The sequence below is a fragment of the Alosa alosa genome, chromosome 15, assembly GCF_017589495.1.
Source record: "Alosa alosa isolate M-15738 ecotype Scorff River chromosome 15, AALO_Geno_1.1, whole genome shotgun sequence".
In the NCBI taxonomy this organism is placed as follows: Eukaryota; Metazoa; Chordata; class Actinopteri; order Clupeiformes; family Clupeidae; genus Alosa; species Alosa alosa.
The window spans coordinates 6,371,352-6,391,785 of record NC_063203.1 but is presented as its reverse complement, the minus strand read 5'-3'; the positions used below and the strand labels follow the sequence as shown (position 1 = coordinate 6,391,785).

The window sequence follows — 20,434 nt, the reverse complement described above, 5'->3', positions numbered from 1 at the left end:
GTCTAGATTCTATTGCTGTCAAACTATTTGATTTCGCTATTCATCACGGAGGCGTACAGCCATTCTGTCTGACTCAGCCTCCTCCTTGCCTCTGCCCCGTACCTCCTCAACATCCTGCTGATACACCTGGCCACATTCCAGTCTCCCTTCCAGGAGGCCAAAGAATCTGACCTGACCAATCTCCTGTACTGAACAGCCCGCTTTTGTCTTGTGTGGTTTCTTTTTCTTTCTACCTGAAGCCGCTCCCCCCCTGAACGACATCAGAACCTGGGCTATTAGTACTCCTCAATGCGAGCCCAGGAGGCGTCAGTTGTTCTTCTGTCTGTGCTGAAAGAAGAAGGAACATCGGACCCTCTTAAGCCTTATCTCTGATGTGTCTGCACATTTCCAAATGACCACGGAACAAAATCGAGGAACACGGCCCAGAGCCTCAGAGGGTGAACTATCTTAAAATGTCAGGCGCCAGGGGGCAGATTGGGCGGATGGATGGGGAGAGATGAGGTGAGATGTGTTGACACTGTGCATCTTTAACTGCAACTAAGTGACAGCTCAGTGTCAGGGTCTCAAAAGGCTGTTGAAAAGGACAAAACGATTTACTTTCTTGCTTTTAAAAGTCTGCTTCTAGCTCTTTCGGTCGGCTTCTACTAACAATACCATTGAATAGAAAGATCTACTTTTCTCCAGCCTGTTTTTTATACATATATATTAGTCCCTTCATTTCACAGGACTACATAAGTGTGCTTGTTCTTTATATATTAGTCCCTTCATTTCACAGGACTACATAAGTGCTTGTACAACATTACTAAACAGAAAAATAGGCACAGTAAAGGACAGACCAAATGATAAAACAATATGACAGTTATAACTAAAAGTTACAATACATCCTACAACACTATGAACTTATTATGATTAATCTAGTGTTAGTTGTAAAAATACAGGAGATCAGTAAAGTATTTTGCTGTGGGTGTTTTCACAGCAATCAGGAAAGAAATGTGTAAAAATGGCAAATGAGGTATTTGAGTATGAACCCCTTTCTGCAGCCATTGAAGTGTCTAAGCCTGTTTTTGTATTCTTTTCATTTACATCTGGATCTGAGTCAGTGATCTCAGATGGGATATTGGTATCCGAAGTGCACTGTAACTTTAATGATAGCCGTCCACTAGATGGCAATACATATGCATATCCAATGTGAGTATGACAGACACACATTGAACCACATAACCAGATCAAATCATATTAGCAGCTCTATTTCAGGGGAAAAGTCCATCGCTCTTGTGGCTGTAAAGTGATGTTCTCTTTCAGTTGTCTGGGGGTTTGGTGCAGGTGATGACAACACTGAGCTCTATGCACAGGTGCTCCTCCCACAAACAAAGAAACTCACCCTTGGAAAATCAGTGTTTGGTATCCATTAGCCCATGCATATTCATTAGGGATAACTTTAAAAAACCCACCATTGCTCTGATGCACTCTCAAGAATTGGGTGTCTGGCATCTCAAGGAGGACTCTAGCACACTCCAGCACATCACCTTGTCCTTCATGCTCTCACCTCACTGCAGCTCCTTGTAGAAACTCTGTGGGACTACTACAGTAAGTCTGATTTAAACATACTAGTACACTTTCATGTAGCAGTATAAGTATGTGTGAACTACCGAGATGTAACAAAATTGAGAAAAACATTCAATGTAAAATTAATTACATTTTGTGCAGCCTGCGTTTTAACGTTTACATGTTAGAGGGAACTGAAGAGGTTTAACTTCTGAACAAAGCATATTTTATACTGAGAATAATACATGAAATCTGAACAATGTTAAACCTCATAAATAATATGTCCCCTTATAATATGGCCCCTTGCCATGTTAAAGTTGGAAAAATAATGGTTTGTCTACATGATATTTATATATATATATATATATATATATATATATATATATATATATATGTATATATATATATATGTATATATATATGTGTATACATTTGCACAAAGAGACTGCAGAACTGCGTTGGTAAAGAAAGAAAACTAAGAACTGCATAAAACTGCAGCATGTCTAAGGCATATAATAACAGAAAATGTGTCAACTTTGACAGAAGGCACAGAAAAGGAAACACTCCACAGAGAACCTGACCATAATAGAACTATGCAAAACTGCTCCATATACAGCAAGAACTATCCACATACAATGATTCAAATGGCTTTGATTGGGCTAGCCTACGTGGTTGCGTAAAGTAGCCTATAGCACTTCAGTCATTAAGGACAGGGCATGATGTGATTTGGGCATAATGTATAATTACAGTCCCTGATGTTGCCAGCAGTATTCTAGATGAAATAAAAGCCATATTGCGTTTATAGCCCATACTTGAAATTCTCCTTCCAATTTCCATATTTTATTTCAGACAATATGCTTTTCTTGCACATTAGCAACCTGAGTACAAGAGACGCTCTTGAGTTTTAAGCATACACCAAAACTGTTGTAACGTGGATCCGTTGGGTGGACCAGTAAACAGCAAGCTTGCGTTGCAACAATCCGTCGTCTTTACGCAGTCGTCCAAACAAACGCTATTTTGTTTCAGACATGAAGAAACTCGGATTGTTTAGAACAACCTTTACAGCAAACTGACTTTATTTCTTGTAGATGGAAGAAGACACGGACAACTCAGAGACACCCAAAGCAAAAGACGTCAACATGGAATTGGAGGAAATTCTTCAATTGATAGCAGACCTGGATCGGAAGAGAGCGCTCTTCAATGCGCGAGGGTAACTAAAGCGTGAGACGAAGCTCTCTCTTTCTTTTCTTTTCTTCCTTTCTTTCCTTTTTCTCTGACTGCCTACATTCTGTAAAGCGCCATGATACATATGTAATGTTTTGGCGCTCTATAAGCACAATAAATTGAAATTGAATTGAAATTGAAACATTGTTTTACTAGCTACCACACTGACTACTTCGTTATATGTCATTGATTATTGTATTACCTTTCAAATGTCAAACATGGATAGTGCACGCGTTCAGCCAATTATATTTTTGCGTCTTAGGTTGGAACTGCGAACTTTTGCTAAGGTAAGCCAGAATTCTATCCATCACGTTTTAAATACCACACCGGTGAGAGGCTGCATAATGCCCTTCCTGCTAATGTTACATTACTCATAGGTAACATTCTCAGGTGGCATTCATTCTGTCAGGCAGAGTTATATCAGAGAAGGCTATTGGTGTTTTTGTGTGTATCCATTGCGTCGTTACCCATTTGATCACTGTCAGAGAACCTGATATGTGTAGGTGCAGCTAGGGTCCAGAGGTGTATGTGTGTGTGTGTGTCTTTGTCTGTGTCTGTGTAGTTTTGCATCTCTCTCTCTCTCTCTGTCTGTGTAGTTTTGCTCTCTCTCTCTGTCTGTCTGCCTGTCTGTCTGTCTCATAGAGTATGTTTGTCTGACAATGAGCTAGCTCCATGTTTTAGAGTTTACATTTGAAAGTTGGTGAGGTGTCTTAGATCCTGTAATGACAGACTACCAGGCGCTTCTGCAGAACATTAGAGCGTTGCAGCCCACCAGACTAGGATACATTGAACTTCTCCAGGAAGAGGTGAAGAAGAATCGGGATGTGAGTAGTATCCTACAGTGGTTATCTTACATTTATTTGACTGTTCATATTCTATAGTAGCTGTCCTAAAGTATCCTTAACTAGATGTATCTTATATTTTTAGATAATCATGGTGATGATAACCATATACCTTTTTACTGAAGGGGTTTTATATGAATGTAATGTACATTTGCATGTGTGGAAGAACACTGGGACAACAAATATATGTATATATATGTAATCTTATAATAATAATAATAATAATAATAATACAAATGTTAATAAACTTTATTTGTATAGCACCTTTCATACAATGCAGGCTACAAGATAAAATGAGTTAACTAGAAGCTGTCATATACAGGTTTGCTTTCAGGTCTTTTTTAAAGATATTCACTGAACTCACTGCAATCGTATCATGTGTATGTTCAGTGAGTGATGATATACTGTGGCTTACATGTAAGCAAACAGCATTTTGCATTCAGGCGTGTGTCTTTTGGCTCTTTTCTCCTCAATGTGACAGCCATTTAAATCAGAAGCAGACATCACTTATTTAATCTCCATTCTCTGTCAGTCTTGTATGGGTGTTCTTTTTCATTCTCTCAAATCCAGATAAAAAGTACTTATTTCTTTAATGTATGTACTGTAGTTATCTCACTATTGTGTCATACTATAGTGAGACGTGTAAAATATCAGTGAAATGCTGTAAAATGTCATTTGAGAGGTGGCTCACAGTTTTCATCAAATTAGAGTATATATTTTTTTTGGCCTTTTTATGCCTTTAATTAGACAGGACAGTGAGAATGACAGGAAATGAGTGGGAGAGAGAATCGGGGTGGGATCCGGAAAGGACCATGGGGCGGGAATCGAACCCGGGTCGCCGGTTTTCCATCATTTATCTCACTGTCTCCGAGCTATTTGGGATGACAGCCATGCTCTCTCTCTGTTTTTCTCAGAGGCCACCTGAACGGTTTAAAGCAGAAGAGAATGCAGAGGATGCCTCCAGGTCTGCGTCTGCCACAAAGTCTTCGCGCGGTCAGGGCCACCAGCTGACCGTCCCTTACTCTGTCCCTCGAGCTCTGGCTGTGCCCCCAAGTCTGGGTGGGGACCCTGTGTCCCCAGAGCTGGCTGTGGTGAGTCCTGCAACCTGAGCTGGATATGTGACACCAGACACCGGACCACTGCTACACTCTCACTGTGAGCCTCCGCTGTCAAGTGGTTGTTGTGAGAAGAGATACGGACATATCTGTGCTCCTGGGGCTGGGTTTGGCTATGTGTTGTATGTTTGTTTCATCTACATACATCTGTATCTCTGTATAACTTGTGTGGGGGATAATGAAGGTGTGTGTGTGTGTGTGTGTGTGTGTGTGTGTGTGTGTGTGTGTGGTGAACCCTAAACACCTGGCATTACGCACTTAATTTATTCATGAATGTCTTAAACAAAGGAGTTAAGCATTGACTCAGTGAGTTTGTTGTAGGGAAAACAGAGCTAAGATTTACTTTCTCACACCTGCCTAACTGTTGATTAAAGATGCAGTCAGCGTTTGCGCAGGAAGTCGCGTTTATTTATGTATATGTGTATATTTAAAATAATTGGCAGACGCATTTGTGAAAACAACATGTATTATATTTTAACCAAGGACCAAACGAAACATACCAGAGAGGTAGCTCACCCCTCCTTTCAGTATTCCTAGAGAAACTTGTTTTTGTTTCGGGACAGGCTGCCCCCACTTTGTTTGTTTCCAGTTTTCGGAGCCTGGGCTGCCTACAGAGACCAGGTTTTTTTTTTTTTGCAGTGTACTCACAGAATGGGAAGCTAGCGGATTGTGAGGAGATGTTATGGGCTTGAAATCGCGTACAATTGCTGACAGCACCTTCAAAGTGTATGTGTTTGTTACCTGCAGTTGCATTTCTGCACATTTGGGTCTGTGCAGTAATAGTTCATGTAACTAATAATGCATCTTGTCTTGAGTATTGTCTGTAGTTATAGCAATAGCATACATATGTTTACAACAGATGTATGTTTATAGATAGCTAGTTTTTCTTGTGACTGCATACTTCAAATATGACAGTTAGATCATTTAGATGCAGCAATTACATGAACCAAAACAAGCAAACAAACCAAAAGATTTGCAACTTCTGAAAATAGATAGGCAGTGGGGCCATATGAATCACATTTGCTACACTAAAACAGTGTTTCTCAATCCTTTTCAGACCAAGGACCACTTAATCAATAAAAAAAAACCTCACGGACCACCTAGCTAAAAAAAAAAGAGTAGACCTACTTAAATACTTATTTACACAATAGGCTTATTCACTGAGCCACATTGCTTATTTTCTTTGCACCTTGCTTATTGTGTCAGAGAATTCATATGATTTAAACTGGCATAACTTACATAGGCAGCATTGCAGAACTGTTTGGATTTACATACAAGTTAGTTCAATATGGCAAACAACTCATCTATATTATATTTTACCACGTCTGCTCGCGGACCACTTGGGATAGCTTGCGGACCACCAGTGGTCCCCGGACCACACTTTGAGAAACACTGCACTAAAATAATGGAATTCAGCCTTTTGATTTTGTTGTTTGTTTTCACCTTAATTTACAGAGTCTTCGGAAGATCCTTTTTGGCAATGTGTTTCATATCTTCAACTATGAGTGGAAGAAATCTTTCTTTAAATTCAGAGAGCCCTACTCAGTTCTGTCATATGCTTTGGAGGCAGAGCGGGTAAGCTCCCTTTTTGTGTCTGTTTAATGGGTTCAGTGACTTTCACACTGTGTCTGGCAAGCCTTTCAGAGCTTCTTAGCTTCGTAGCTCTGGAAGACTGAGGGTTGTGTTATGTTAGTGCAGAAGTACAGAAATAGCAATAACCTAAATGACCCACTCCGGCAAAAACTTTTTAACCTTTTTAATGTGTCCACCATGGCTGAGTATTTCAGGTGGGCAGTGCACTAGTTGATATTTCAAAATAACGAATCAGAACAACCCGTCATTGAACCAAATTCATAAAACCCAATCCTGACTAACCTGCGGGGTGTAGTTTTTCAAATAATATTTGGATTTTTCCCCCGAGGACTCAGATGCACATTTAGCTTTGCAAGATAATCAACCTAACGTGTTAGAGTTCAGTTCAGTTACTTTATTATGCCAAATGTCAACAATACAATACAAACATATATAGCAACAGTAAGCAGCAAACATACTGCAATAATGCCTTTTCATCACCCCAGTCTTAACCTGCTGGGGATTTCTCAAGTTAGTGATATGTTTCAGCATCGAGCAACATTTAGCAGATTTATTGTCCAGGCAACAAAAGAGTTTTTACTTCTATTGCACTAGTGCTGTAAATCTCCGACCTGAAGGAAGAGTGGCAAACTTAGAGTGAAGGGGGTGTTTGGTACAGCCTAATATAGACCTCTGGGATTGCAATTAGCTCTCCACGTCAAATATGAGGCAAAGGGAGTAGAGATGCAAAGGCCATAAGCCATTTCATGGCCATGAAGGGATTTTTTTCATGGAAAAAAATGAATATGTATCTGTTAAGATTAGAAACTAAGATGAGATTTTAGGGGTTAATCAATTGCTGGAGTGATACTGTATATCTTTAAACAAGCAATAAGTAAGCTCTGGTAATGATGGTAGAAATGACCTGATGTATTTGTTCCAATATTGACATGTAAGGGTGTAAAGAGAGTTTCTCTTATAGGGTGGTGCCCGAGCAATTCAGATGGTGGTTCAGGCAAATATAATCAAATATCTCCTCTTTTCACGGAAGACCAACTCTGATTGTTACGGCATGCAGAGGTGAGATGACCAATCCAAATCTCTCAAAGGCCCCCTGTGAATATATATATATATATATATATATATATATATATATATATATATATAATATAATTAACAACACTGTCACATTTTGCCCCTTTCTCTATCCACTCCACACCTGTCAGCCTGGAGGAGGTGGATGAGAAGGAGCAGGAGCGTGCTCTGGCCTCTGCTCTGGCAGATATCCTGTGGACAGCTGGAGATGAACAGGCTGCCACTGTTGCCCTGGTAACCTCAGAATGTTGTTTCACCCCACTCTTGGACTACAAACCTGACAATTTCACAGAGAGGGTACTGACACTTCAACGTCTCACTTTTCTTTCTACTGAACAAATGAACCTGAGTGTGTTTCAGCGTTATAAAGGCCTGATAAACACTAGTGCTTTGTCAAGGAACACGGCATTTTGCAAGACTCTTGGTCACTTCTGTTGAAGGTTGACCGTATACTTTGCTCTTTTCTGCAGCTACAGCTCTTCAGCTTTGCTAGAAAAGAAGACACAGAGAAGTTCATCTATGAGCATATCCAGTGTGTGCGTTCCCTTTATTGCTATCTCCAATCACACAACATACATATAGATTATTTTCTCTTAGTTATAATCTTCTTGTTCTGTACACAGTATATCAAACATATAAGATCTATGTCATGAGTCATTGGAATTTTGGTTAGAGACCTTGTTTCATTTGCACTTTTCAGTTTAAAGAGGAGGGGAGCCATGGAGTGATCCTCTTTCTCTACAGCCTGATTCTGTCCAGGACTATAAATAGGTAGGAAACTGACATCTTCCTCCACCAGACCATTGCTGGTTTGTTCAGGGTCTTCCTTTCTGTCCATCTCTCTGCACGCTGCCTTAATTTGCTGTTTCCTTAAAAAATCACGTGATACAGCGATAGCAGTGGATATGATGAGGATACTTTGTCACAGAAATTAACATTTGTTACATTGTTTTTTCCAGATTGATGAGAAAAGGGGAAGGCTTGAAAGTGAAGGAAAGTCTAGACTGAAATAGCCTTGTGTGACAGTGACAGACAATGTTTCTTGAAAGAACCCAAGAGGGAGCATAATGCTGTATGATTAACTTCAAATGGATGCATTGAATGCAGTGACTTCTACAGGCAAGCATTAGTTAGCCTAATTGAATTTGATTCAAGCAGCCATAGGTAGCCAGTGGATGCCAGAGGGTTTGGGTTGAAGTAACAAAAATGCTTTGTTACTTCAACTTAAGTTAATTCAACTTTTATGTTGATGTGATTGGCCGAGATGACCAGGATTTCAGTCTTCGGTAGAGGTTTAGCTAAAGGTGCCATTCCTTCATTCATTTTGATGTCTGAGAGGCAAGCCAAGATTGGTGTCAAGAGGTCTGTTTGAAATCCGCACTTTTGATAGCATTAGATGGTATGGGAAACTTGAGACAATGGAGACATGTTCTTAACTTGAGCAGAGATGAGGGCTTTTTGAGAAGTTGTGTTATCCAAGCCTGAATGTGGTTGGAAATGTTCCTCAAGCCAGTGAAGCATTTATCACATGTATGATCACTGGCACAATGGTGGGAGATATGGCTTGGGCTTGGAGGAGGTTGGTAGGAATGGGGTATGGTGGATATGTATAGGGACCCTTGCCCTCAGCTAGAGTTCTGGCAGAGGGAGGTGTGTCATTGGCTGGAGAGAGTCTCTGTCTCAGGACACAGAGGAATGCATGTAGTAGGGACTGCTGTATGTTTGGCTTGCAGATGCTATGCCTTTAGTGAGAGGGCTGAGCAGAGAGAGAGAGAGAGAGATAGGAAGACTCATAAAGCCAGACTCACACTAAAGGCGTTTTAAATCCTAACCGATTTAGAAATCAGGTTGCATCACACACTTGAGTCTCTCCACTTTTCCTTAATCTCAAACATGCACACACTACAAGATTTTAAAATGATGGGGCATCAAACTCTACAGGATTATATTACGATCATCTTGTCATGAATGCATTGGCTTATGGTGTAGAAGTAAAAAATGAGCTCTTCTTACCCCAAAGTAAAATATGGCTTATGAGCAGAGGCTACCTCAGAGGAAAAGTGAGTGAGAGACACGTTACAGTTTGTGGTGGTACAGAGGGCATTCGGACAGTGAAATAAAGGAAATAATGGCTGAAGGGGCGTATTAGACGTGATCGTTAGGCTGTCTGTGGCACACTTTTGAATGAGAATGAGGTCAGGTTCTGTGCCAGCTTTATGAGTTGGAGAGCTGTAAACCTTTTTTAAGGTCAAATTAATGTACCAGGGACAGAAAATCTGGAACAGGAAAGCAGAGCTTGGACTGTTTACGCGGATGTTCATGTCACCTAGAATGAATAGTGAGCAGCCATGCTTATGAATGGAAAACAACAGGTTGTTAATCCACAAAAGCACACATTTGTCCTTGTACATGTGTATAGTAAATGACTTGGTGCTGAAAAAAACATGGTGCTGAAAAGAGGGGTGTTTGCCTGGAGATGAGTACATTTCCATTTGTTGGGCATGAGAAGCCAGTCCCACCTCCTGGTCTAGTGGGACGGGAGGTAGTGGACAGAGCAACCAGGGTAGCAGTGTTTTGTATGGTACTCACATTTCAGAAAAATAACTCGATGTGGACAAACTGAATAACAGTTGAAGACAACCAGCATTCAATTCCTTTGATGTCCTCTCATATGTAAGCCGTCTCCTAGGGACCACAACAGCTGCATGTGTGTCATTCAACTCATTGAATGCCAAGCTGTTTTTGGGAGCTTTGTCCTAGAGTGCCAGCAATCTAGACCATTGTTGATTATTTTTGTGCAGCCACAGCATATTCTGTGTTATAGCTATGAACACATACAATAGCTTGATTAAAAGGTGAGACTTTAAGCTCTCGGTGGGTGCAAACCGTGTATTTCTACACGCCTCTGTTCCTGAGAAATCCCAAGCTAAACAGTAGCTAGTTTTCATCAAAAAAAGTGTTGCCTGTTACTTACTTGTGTAAACTTTCCGGGAAGTGATCAGTGAGACCTGGCGAGACTGCCACCTAGTGATAGACCCACGAAAATGGCCTGGTTTTGACCTGACATGCATGCGCCACTGATTCGACCCAAAGCGGCAACCGAGTTATGATAAAATGTCCAGATAAAATGTCCAGATTGTGCGTTTTCATGAGTTCCACGATCGTCATATATTTCATTTCCATTCATTACAGAGTTCCCAAAATCACATATAAGGTGTGTTAGAGTGTCTAGTTTCGTAATTTAAAAAAAAAGCTAAAAACGTAATATTACGTTTTTGGCACTCAACGCATGGGAAGGAAAAGGCACTCAATGAGTTAACAGTGATCAGTTGCCACTCAACTCATATCTAATCTCTTTTGAAAAGGTTGAGGGAAGACCTGGACAGAACCACCACTCATCTACTACAGCAGAGTTTGGGGAACTTTATATGTCGACAGGTAAGAAAAGTGCTTTGTAGTGTGGAACTGTTCTAGTTATAGGTGTAGTCTGGCATGCTGCCCCTATACACACGGCAATCCAGACTATTCTCATTTGTAGTTCCCTGATGGTGGAACAGACTACCAAGTGTTACCAGAGCCGGGGCATCCTTCTCTATCTTCAAGAAGCTTTTGAAGACTCAACTCTTCCGAGAGTACCTCCTCTCCTAGCATCTCCATCAACCCAACACATCTAACATGCACCTTCCCAGTGTTGGGTCAGATTACTTTGAAATGTAATCCATTACAGAATCATCAGTCACGTAATTGATTGGATTACAAAAATAATGTAACGTAATTTGAATACTTTTGGATTACTTCAAAATAAAAAACTCAATACATTGAATAAAAAAAGACACTCAATTAAGATCATTTTGATACTACACGGATATGTACGAAGAATAGCATGTCTGAAAATGTCAATGCTCACCCAGAATACCTTCTATTGCATTATGCAATGTTATTCTCTAGGGTAGGAGTTTGACCCTTTTTGTCTGGTTCAGACAAATTGATAGAGAAAAAAAGTGGATTGAAAGGGCCCTTGACTGTGTGTGTTTGCGAGTGTGTATTGGGGGTGCAAATTGGCCTATTTAATAGGTAAAATACTGGCATTGTGTCTTCCAACATAAGGAAGCAGCATGAGACTCCCGTCATAATCGTCATGAGGACATTCCTCCCAAATGGCCCTATCACGTCTTTGAACTGACGTCATGAGGGCGTGTTTCAGCTCGTGCAGCTCGTGGAAGGCAACTGCAAGATCTGTCTGCAGGCTAAGCCTCCCGCGATATTTTAAGGCCATGGGACACGTTTACGTAGAAAGCCAGACCAAGTCAGACTCAGTCCAAGTCGAACACGCCTAATGTAGCCATGGGGGCGGTCCTTGTCATTCCGAGGTGCTCTGAATGCACCCTAAGACTCCCGCGATATTTTAAGGTCATGTGACATGGTGTCACGGTGGTAAGTCCCTCCCCGGCTGACAGAAGTCGGACAAAATTTCTAACCAGTAAGCATTGCGTCCATCCCAGTATGCATTGTGTTCAACCCAGCATGCATCACATCAAGTCAGATCTGCACAGATCTGCCTGAAGTCGAACACGCCTAATGCACAAAAGAAGCGCTTTTTGATGAGTAAAATACACCACGGCCCAGCCAATGTTAGCAGCTAGGTGAATAGGGGTGTGAATCATTGTCGACGGCGGTATATACCTTTACAAAAATAATAATAATATAAATAAAAATAATAATACTTTCTCCTATTTGAACCAAACTTTACACACAACTCCACAAGACCTGGTGCTAGAGCCCAGTTGTGTCTCTGAGGTCATGAAGGTGACCCAAAGTCTAAAAATGTGGTCTGTTCAATGGTGTTGGTATACGGCAGTAACAAAAAACTTTATTCCAGCCTCTGTGGCCCTTTCTGATAACTTCACATGGTTATCCTGAAAAATCTACTGGGTCTCAGCTTTCCAGTGATACCAGCCATGTGCTTGCAGACCAAACTATGTGGGCATGGTGGCCTCTCCAATACGTGCAGTGCCTTTTGGTCAGAATTACTGAAATATGACTGCAAAGCATGTGGTTTTAACATGGACTTATAACACTCAATATGTTCTAAAGAAGTCCAGACAACGACTCTACTTCCTTCGTCAGCTAAGGAAATTCAAAGTTTCTACATCCATCATGAAGGCCTTCTACACTTCAGCGGTTGAGAGTGTTCTAACTGGTAGCATCATCACCTGGTATGGGAACTCCACAGTTAGAGATTGTAGTACTCTGCAGAGAGTAGTGCGCTCAGCTGAACGTACTATAAGAACTCAACTCCCTGCTCTACAAGATATCTATTCCAGAAGAGTACTCCTAAGAGCCCAAAAGATTCTGAAGGACTCTTCTCATCCTAACAATGGATTGTTCCTACCGCTGAAATCAAGAAGACGCCTATGTAGTCACAAAGCCAGAACTGAGAGACTCAGGAGAAGTTTTTATCCCCAGGCCATCCATCCATCACACTATACTGACTTTGCACACATTCACTCCTCAGCACTCTCAAACATTTCCCAACTCTGAACTCACACTATACAGACTTTGCACTCATTCACTCCTCAGCACTCATGACCCCACACACACACACACACACACACACACCTACAACACTTTTAGCACTTTTACATCCCTCTCCCTATGCTACAGACCTTTTATTTATTTTCTTATTTCATCACACGTCAAAAAACACACACACACACACACACACACACACAAGGGCGCGGGAAGGGGGGTGCTGAGGGTGCTGCAGCACCCCCTGCTGGCAGGAGATAGATTTTTAAAATTTGTTACATAGCCTATATTTTTAAATAATTAGGCTACTAATTCGCTGTCTGTCATTATTTATATTTGTGTATGTGAAATGATGAGTCAAATAGCAAAAAAGTGTTATGGATTGGTTGGAATATAGGCTACTAAAAATTAACAGTTATAGAGATCAACGTGAACGTGAGTCAGTTACTGTAAGAACCGTAGCGTGGTTTCAGCTATGTGATAGCCAGAGAATGTCTAATCTGTAAACGGGCTCTGGTGATAGCGATCAAGTGTGTAGGCCTACGATTGATATAGGCCTACATATTCTATGCGATTTACACTTTCAAAAAAGCATGGATAAGCTGAAAGAAACTTTAATTGTGTTGTACATTTTGCAAAATGAATAAATTATAGCTAGTGAAATCATTTCACTAGTCGCAGATAGAAATTATTAGGACACATTCTTGCTGTGGAGACGACACACTTTAGGCTATTCAGGAATTATTTGCGAGATCATTGCAGCCTGATTATTAGCCTATATTTAAAGCCAAACATCTCTGGTGTGGTTTTGACGATCAGAAAAGTAATTTTCCTTAGCTATACTGAAATAGGCTAATGATGTCAAGTGCGCTTCTGTGGGTGCACTGGAGTCGGAGTGCTGTCGCGGAACATTGGAATTTGTGGCTGCCCAGGACGTAGATAGATAGATAGATAGATATACTTTATTGATCCCTAAAACTTCTCTCTGTCACCCGCACACCGCACTAAAATGATGTATTTAGCAGTCAAAATCCGAAACATGTCCAGGAGGGGAGAAATCGTCGGACATCCATAATTTTTGTTATTCAGCACCCCTGGTCAAAAATAGGTTCCCGCGCGCCTGCGCACACACACACACACACACACACATATCTGACTTTCTCCAACTTTTGCACATCTCCATAGAACTTTTTATTTATTATTTTGATTTCTCCTCCATCTACCCATGTCCTTGATTGCCTAGCCTTTCTGCCCCCCCTCCCCTACATACACAGCACATTATTTCATTAGGAAGCTTCTCCAACACACATATTGCACACTGCCCTCTCCCCACATACACAGCACACTATCCCATCTCCCCTGTCATCCCCCCAACACACACACCAAGACCTCTGGCAGTTGGGTTAGCCCCTTGAGCCGTGGATTCTTCCTTGGTAAGGGAGTTTTTCCTTGCCCTTGTTGCTCTTGGGTGCTCCTTGTTGGTGCCCCCAATCCCAATCCTCCCCCACCTTTCTTATGCAGCCCTTGCCACTTAATCTACTAAACCCCTCTTCTACTGCACTTTTACCCCCAATAAATGCACAAATAGGCTGACACCAGACATAATTTCACTGCATTTCTTACTTCCAGTAACTATATGCATGTGACAATAAACTTCCTTGTATCCTTGTATCCTTGTATGTATTGAAACACATAAACAAAATGTAATCAAGTAATCTTCGACAATGTAATTATAATCTGATACACATTTTTCTTATGTAATCTGGTCTGATTATAGTTACTTGTTTTATTTTGTAATATGATCATCTAGATGCCTTGTAATCAGTTACTAGCCAGCCCTGCACCTCCCATGCACTTCCCTTCCTCTTCCTCCTCCTACCACTATCTCATGTGATTACTAGTGCTTTAACCCCTGCAATCTCATCGGCTGGTAGTCTCTAGTCTTTATTATTAAAGTATTTATTGTTACCCTAATTCTTTTTACCCAGTTTTTGTGTACTGCAAATGCACACACAAAAATGGAGCCTATGATCTTTGTAATGACATTATGCTATTCTTAACTGTTAAGGCTTCAAGCAAATGTGTCTCCGTCAGCAAACTCTAGGTCCATCTATGTTTTACATCAGGCACTGCTGAACCTTTTGCTGACTGGACGAGCCAATCCTAAAGTCTTCAATGGGACCCTGCTGTATGATGAGGATGGTCATCTGCTGGAGCACCCTCTTCATGGGGTTCTGGCACGCAGTGATGTTGGTTACCTGCACTGGAGCAGAGAGCAGCTAGAACAGGGCAAACTGCCAGTGGTATGTTCAAAAATGACACCTAATATATTACAGCCAATATTTTCATTTCAGTTTGAGTATCTGGTTTCTTTGATGAGTTTGAGTCTTCCTTTTGATGAATGTCTGATGTGTTTTAACATGCTGAAACATCACATGAACTTAAATTAATTTACTAAATTTTCTAAATGGAATCTAGCGTGTCTCAGTTGGATGTAGCATGGCATAGCATAGCATAGCAATTTGGATTGGTATATGGATTGGCATGGTTCAGTTTCTCTGTTGTGGCTTCCTGCTGTGTTCTGGCAGGTTGGCAGCATGTTGAAGACGCCAAAGCTGCCCATCTGGGTATGTAGCATCAATGACACCTACAGCATCATCTTCAGTCCACATCGTTCGCTCCTCTCTGACTGGAAGATGGAACATCTTTTCCACCTGTACTTCTACAATGGCCAGTCCACCCAGACCAGCACTGCTGTGCTAACCATAGGTGAGTTATCCTTATGATCAAGCACTACATCAGGAAAAAGGTTAAATTGGCCATTTACCACTTTCTGACTCCAAAGAGGATATATTAGTCCATCTGTTGCCTGTGAAAGTCCTCTTCATTCAATCATTTGGGGGAATCTGGGCCTCTGGCTCCTCATCATGTATGCAAACAATTATGTGTTTACAATTATGTGTTTACATTTTGTCTTGTCATGATAGTTAAACTTTTCCTCATTCCATAAAGTTTCCCCTTTAATCTTGTTTCATTTGGAACTCACACTCTCTCCAGACACCCATTCCCATCACTGGGAGTTGGAGAAACGGGATGTCCAGGGGGACCCCGAGAAGAGATTCCCTTCTGTTGAGATGACAATTCGTACCAAATGGGAAGGGGCAGCCATCGACTGGAATGGGACAGTGCCTTTCTTCTGACAAGGCTAAATGGCATCTGTGCTTGTCCTTATTCAGTTCAAAGAATATGACACAAGCTATAGAAAACATGAGGTATCAAAATGTTGAGCTCAAATCAACCACTTTTTGTGAAACTGGAACCAAATGGCAGATTCTACCTTTAAAAACAAACAATTTTACAGTAACACAGTTGCTGCCAGAATATCTGTCACATAGGTGATGTCTTGTCATGTATAATAATTGTGTGTAATAAAATAATTCACCATTATTTGGGTCAACCCATCAATCCATTTTGCATTATCCATCATCCAGAGTTTATAAAGAATTGTCATTGGTTAGTACAGGACTAGTTGTGTAGTCATACCAGAACACCATGGGTGCTATGAGCTGAATACTGATGAGGCTGAGAGCTGGTCGAGGGAATCAAAGTTTCAGCATCCTTTTTAATTTAATCATTAAAAACCTATTTTGTGCTAGGGGAAATATTACTTATAATGGTTAATAAACAAGATATGATTAAAATTAACCCAATTGAATCAATCAATAACATACAATGGAATGATGCTGACAACTCAACATTATATATAATCAACATTGCTTTTTATGTTACAGGTTATTACCAGTATACAAAGGTGTAATTGACAATGGAGGCGTGTATCTTGGACATCAACATCAGATAAAGTTTCCTACAAAATATTTCATTATCGGATTCAAAATATAAATTGGTTACAAATGTATTAGTGAGACAACCCATCCAAATATATTTATTACAGAATAGCTAACTTGCGAGCCTTGATACCAGAAGCTGAAAGCCAAAGATTTGTTTTAATGTCTACAGATTTGGGATGAATTATTGAACCAGATTATAACTTCAGTACTAAAAAGCTTAAGGTATGAGGCTATAGAAAATGCAAACTGTGATACAATATCATTCATATATTTATCACTGGGGCCCATCATATGAACACAACCCATTGTAGATGTTTAAATAAATGACCTCTACAGTTTCTACAACATAATGACTGACTGTTATAGCACTGGTATGCACTGGTATACACACGTCACAAAATGTTAAGAAATGCTCCATATAAAACATGCTTGGAGAAAACAACATGGACTTTCTAACACATTCTTTTTAGACGTAAAATGTAATTATAATTTTGCATATACAAACATTTTCATATTTAGTATTAGTAATAACCATCATGTATACGTTATATGCAGTCAATTTGATCAGAAATTCCAACCTCTGGAATCCTTTCATGATTAATCAGTGGCTCCCTGGTTGCAGAGAGCCACTTTAAGAGTTTCCACCAAGAATCTCTTCCAGGTTAATGTCCTTCATCCAGTCATCATTTCCTGTGCCTGATTTCAAGAGCGAGTCAATAAAATCGGAGTCGGTGTTCACCCCCGGCACGGTGTTGTCCCCCTCGGGCAGAAAGTCAAATGTGTGTTGGCCTGGGCGACTACTGCTGTTGTTCTGCTGATACCCTCTCAGGCTGGGTGGGGGGAACGGACCAGTGCAAACTGACTCGGATATAGAGCCTGGATTCAGATTGGTGGAAGGTGTGGGCACCCGGGGTTGGGTCTGTGGTGGACACGTTCTTGTGGTTGGCCCCCTAAGGTTGGCAGGGTTGAGGGGTGGCATTCCCCCATGTGGTGCCACTTGATTGGGGGGTCCAATCGAAGTCTGTGGGAAATGGTGGTGCCCACCCAAGTCGGGCTGTGAGCCAGGGGATCCCGCGGATCCTGGTCTCCTCTTCAGGTCCAGCCCAGTCTGTTTGTGTCCCTGGGCCCAACTCATGCCTGCCTCCATACTGGCACCACCAGGGGAGCCACGTAGCCCTGGTCCCAGCAGCCTGTGCTGACTCACCGCAGTCCTGACACGTGCTTGGATGTTTGTGACAGAGTTGGAGGCAAAGCTCTGAGCGTTAGCTCCCTGGAACGGTGGCAGTTTGTTTGGATGTAATCCCCCCATTCTGCTGTCGTTGCTGCTGTTGAACGGGTGCTGGTGCTGCTGTTCTCTCAGCGGGCCCACACACGGTTGGACACAGGAGCCTTGACGGGGGTCCTGTCCGCTTGTGAAGGTGTCACTGGAAGTGGGCATGATCTTAGAGGCCTGGCTGTTTGGCAGGGGGCAGGGCATGGCCTGCAGCTCACTCTGGTCTGGGCTGGTCTTTGCAACAGGTTGCGAGGAATTAATTCCTAAAGACAATACAAACAAACATTAACAACTATACCATGATAAACCAGTCTGTTAATGATAGCACTGGGTTTATGGTCAGGGTATCTGTACAAAGTCAGCACCATTTACATTACATTGTAAGCTGATATTTTGTTGCTGTTAGCTATACATTAGCCTTCACCACTGGCATAAAAGATTAATGATTAATGGTCTGGTGTTACATGTGTTTTTATTATTATTATTTAGCTCTAGCCTGTTAAATGCAAAAGCGAACAGATGGAGGTTGTGCTGCTGTTGTTTGGACTAAACATGGATATTTATGTGGTGTGAATCTTTTTAGATTTACACAAACATTGTATTCATAGTAAAATGGTGCCATATAAATAATGATACATGACTTAAACAACCAATATAATGGATACAATACTGAAATGCTGAAAAAATACAGAATACAATAATGTTAATACAATACTAAAGCTAAGATGACATCATAGACTATTACCTGTGTATATCATTGAGTGCTGTCCTCCTGCAGCGATTCTGGCCTGCTCATAATCAGGGGGAGGCCTTGTGAGATGATGACTGAACTGGTCTTGGGGACCGACTTTATCCTAAAACATAGAGGCATATACTGACTGAGTGATGATCAGGTGAACTAAGATGACAGTGTCTATGTACATGTGACTTGTGTATGTGCATGTGTAACATATGGATAGCTTTGCTATTTCTGCCCAGCCAAAGTCATGATATAGTACAGCAAAGCTACAGACTGTGCTCCAATAGGAAAGCTATCCCTCTGGTTCAACTTCAGGGAAAACAAGGAGACAACGCAGAGCTCTAAGGATACTGACTACTGGGATGATATGCTCTGATGATGTTCATTGGACTTTGTGGAAACACATATAGAGTAATGTAGAGGTATGCACAGATGTGCGGAAATGAAAATGTATACAGACATTCTACAACCATCGGTCAAAAAAGGTCCATGCTAACCTTGAGAGCATCATTGCTAGTGGTCAAAAAAGGTCCATGCTAACCTTGAGAGCATCATTGCTAGTGGTCAAAAAAGGTCCATGCTAACCTTGAGAGCATCATTGCTAGTGGTCAAAAAAGGTCCATGCTAACCATGAGAGCATCATTGCTAGTGGTCAAAAAAGGTCCATGCTAACCTTAAGAGCATCATCGCTAGTGGTCTAAAAAGGTCCATGCTAACCTTGAGAGCATCATTGCTAGTGGTCTCACTGGTGTTCCATGTAGACTACTCTGACAGATTTACTGTTGTACTGTGATGTACCTTTTTCTGGGAAACTAAAGTCCAACACATATCATTCATGTTCCTGCACGTAAACATAGATATTTAATTCAGTCAGGAAACACAGTCATCCTCTCTAACCCCTCCATTCAACCTTGTTGAAGAACTTGTTCCTTCAGCTTAGACGCATGGAAACAGCTGTAGGCTACAGTGTAACATGCTGGCTCATCCTCCCACCTCTATTCCCAGGACCACCTCTCTAGATCCGTCTGCGCTTGGGTGGTCTTGTTTACATCCACAGCTTTCGCTCATGTTGTAGATCAGCTGTTTGTTAAGCAGCAACATCTGTTTTTATGCAGCAGTAGCTTTAAACTAAACTAGATTAGAGCAATGTGGGGGTTGGTTGGGAGAAACACAAGGGGCAAATATATTGATGAAAGAACAGAGCGTTAATAGTGACTTGGCCAGTCTGTAAAAAGCACACGCTGTGCCTTTTCATTTGATGCTGAATGTACTAAACCTGTAGGTGCATGCCACAGCTCTTTAACTGGCGCCCACAACTGAACAGTATCAGTCAGTTACGTGCGCAACTGAAGTAATCATGGAATTGCAGCACTGCCGACCAACATTAAAAGGAGTCAAAATATTCTGTCCTTGTTTTGTGGTTGTAATAGATCTGACCTGGAAACAACCATGTAGTTCAAGTGTAAATGGAGCAAAGCTAAAAATATGAAAGAATTGAGGATAAGAACATTAGGGAAAACTACTCTTTCAGTTACATTATTTCGATATGTATAAAACATTGTTGTTTTTGACAAGAAGTACATTTAAAGGGGCACCACTGAGGTTATTATTTCCATATACTTTCCTGAAAAGCTCCTCAGAAGATATACATA

The 20,434-nt window shown here is 41.2% G+C and overlaps 2 protein-coding genes across 3 annotated transcripts in view; one reads left to right on the top strand and one right to left on the bottom strand.

The window, feature by feature from the left end:
* The first annotated feature begins 1,575 nt into the window (after positions 1–1,575).
* On the top strand, positions 1,576–16,292 carry mindy4b (MINDY family member 4B). Of its 2 annotated transcripts, XM_048265138.1 has the most exons (13): positions 1,576–1,587; positions 2,634–2,755; positions 3,032–3,056; positions 4,526–4,702; positions 6,182–6,301; positions 7,281–7,378; positions 7,525–7,690; positions 7,864–7,929; positions 8,094–8,164; positions 10,759–10,831; positions 15,049–15,225; positions 15,511–15,691; positions 15,980–16,292. In XM_048265138.1, the coding sequence occupies exons 2-13, from the start codon at positions 2,634–2,636 to the stop codon at positions 16,120–16,122; spliced, it is 1,419 nt and encodes a 472-aa protein (XP_048121095.1). In that variant the 5' UTR covers positions 1,576–1,587; the 3' UTR covers positions 16,123–16,292. The 2 variants fall into 2 exon arrangements, with proteins under 2 accessions (XP_048121095.1, XP_048121096.1); XM_048265139.1 differs by lacking the exons at positions 1,576–1,587; positions 2,634–2,755; positions 3,032–3,056 and adding an exon at positions 3,462–3,593.
* A 392-nt stretch (positions 16,293–16,684) lies between these two features.
* Positions 16,685–20,434, bottom strand: part of zmp:0000001236 (mastermind-like protein 2) — a 29,214-nt gene continuing 25,464 nt past the window's right edge. The window contains exons 3-4 of the mRNA XM_048265381.1: positions 18,789–18,897; positions 16,685–18,306 (exon numbers count right to left, since the gene is read on the bottom strand). Of these exons, the coding sequence (XP_048121338.1) occupies positions 17,402–18,306; positions 18,789–18,897 (1,014 nt within the window). The 3' untranslated portion in view covers positions 16,685–17,401. The remainder of the gene's footprint in view (positions 18,307–18,788; positions 18,898–20,434) is intronic.

Excerpts from the sequence above, each read along its gene's own strand:
- mindy4b (XM_048265138.1), top strand. The coding sequence starts at position 2,634 with ATGGAAGAAGACACGGACAACTCAGAGACACCCAAAGCAAAAGACGTC. Across the intron at positions 3,057-4,525 it reads AACTGCGAACTTTTGCTAAG|AGGCCACCTGAACGGTTTAA; the intron begins GTAAGCCAGAAT and ends TGTTTTTCTCAG. Across the intron at positions 4,703-6,181 it reads TGTCCCCAGAGCTGGCTGTG|AGTCTTCGGAAGATCCTTTT; the intron begins GTGAGTCCTGCA and ends CTTAATTTACAG.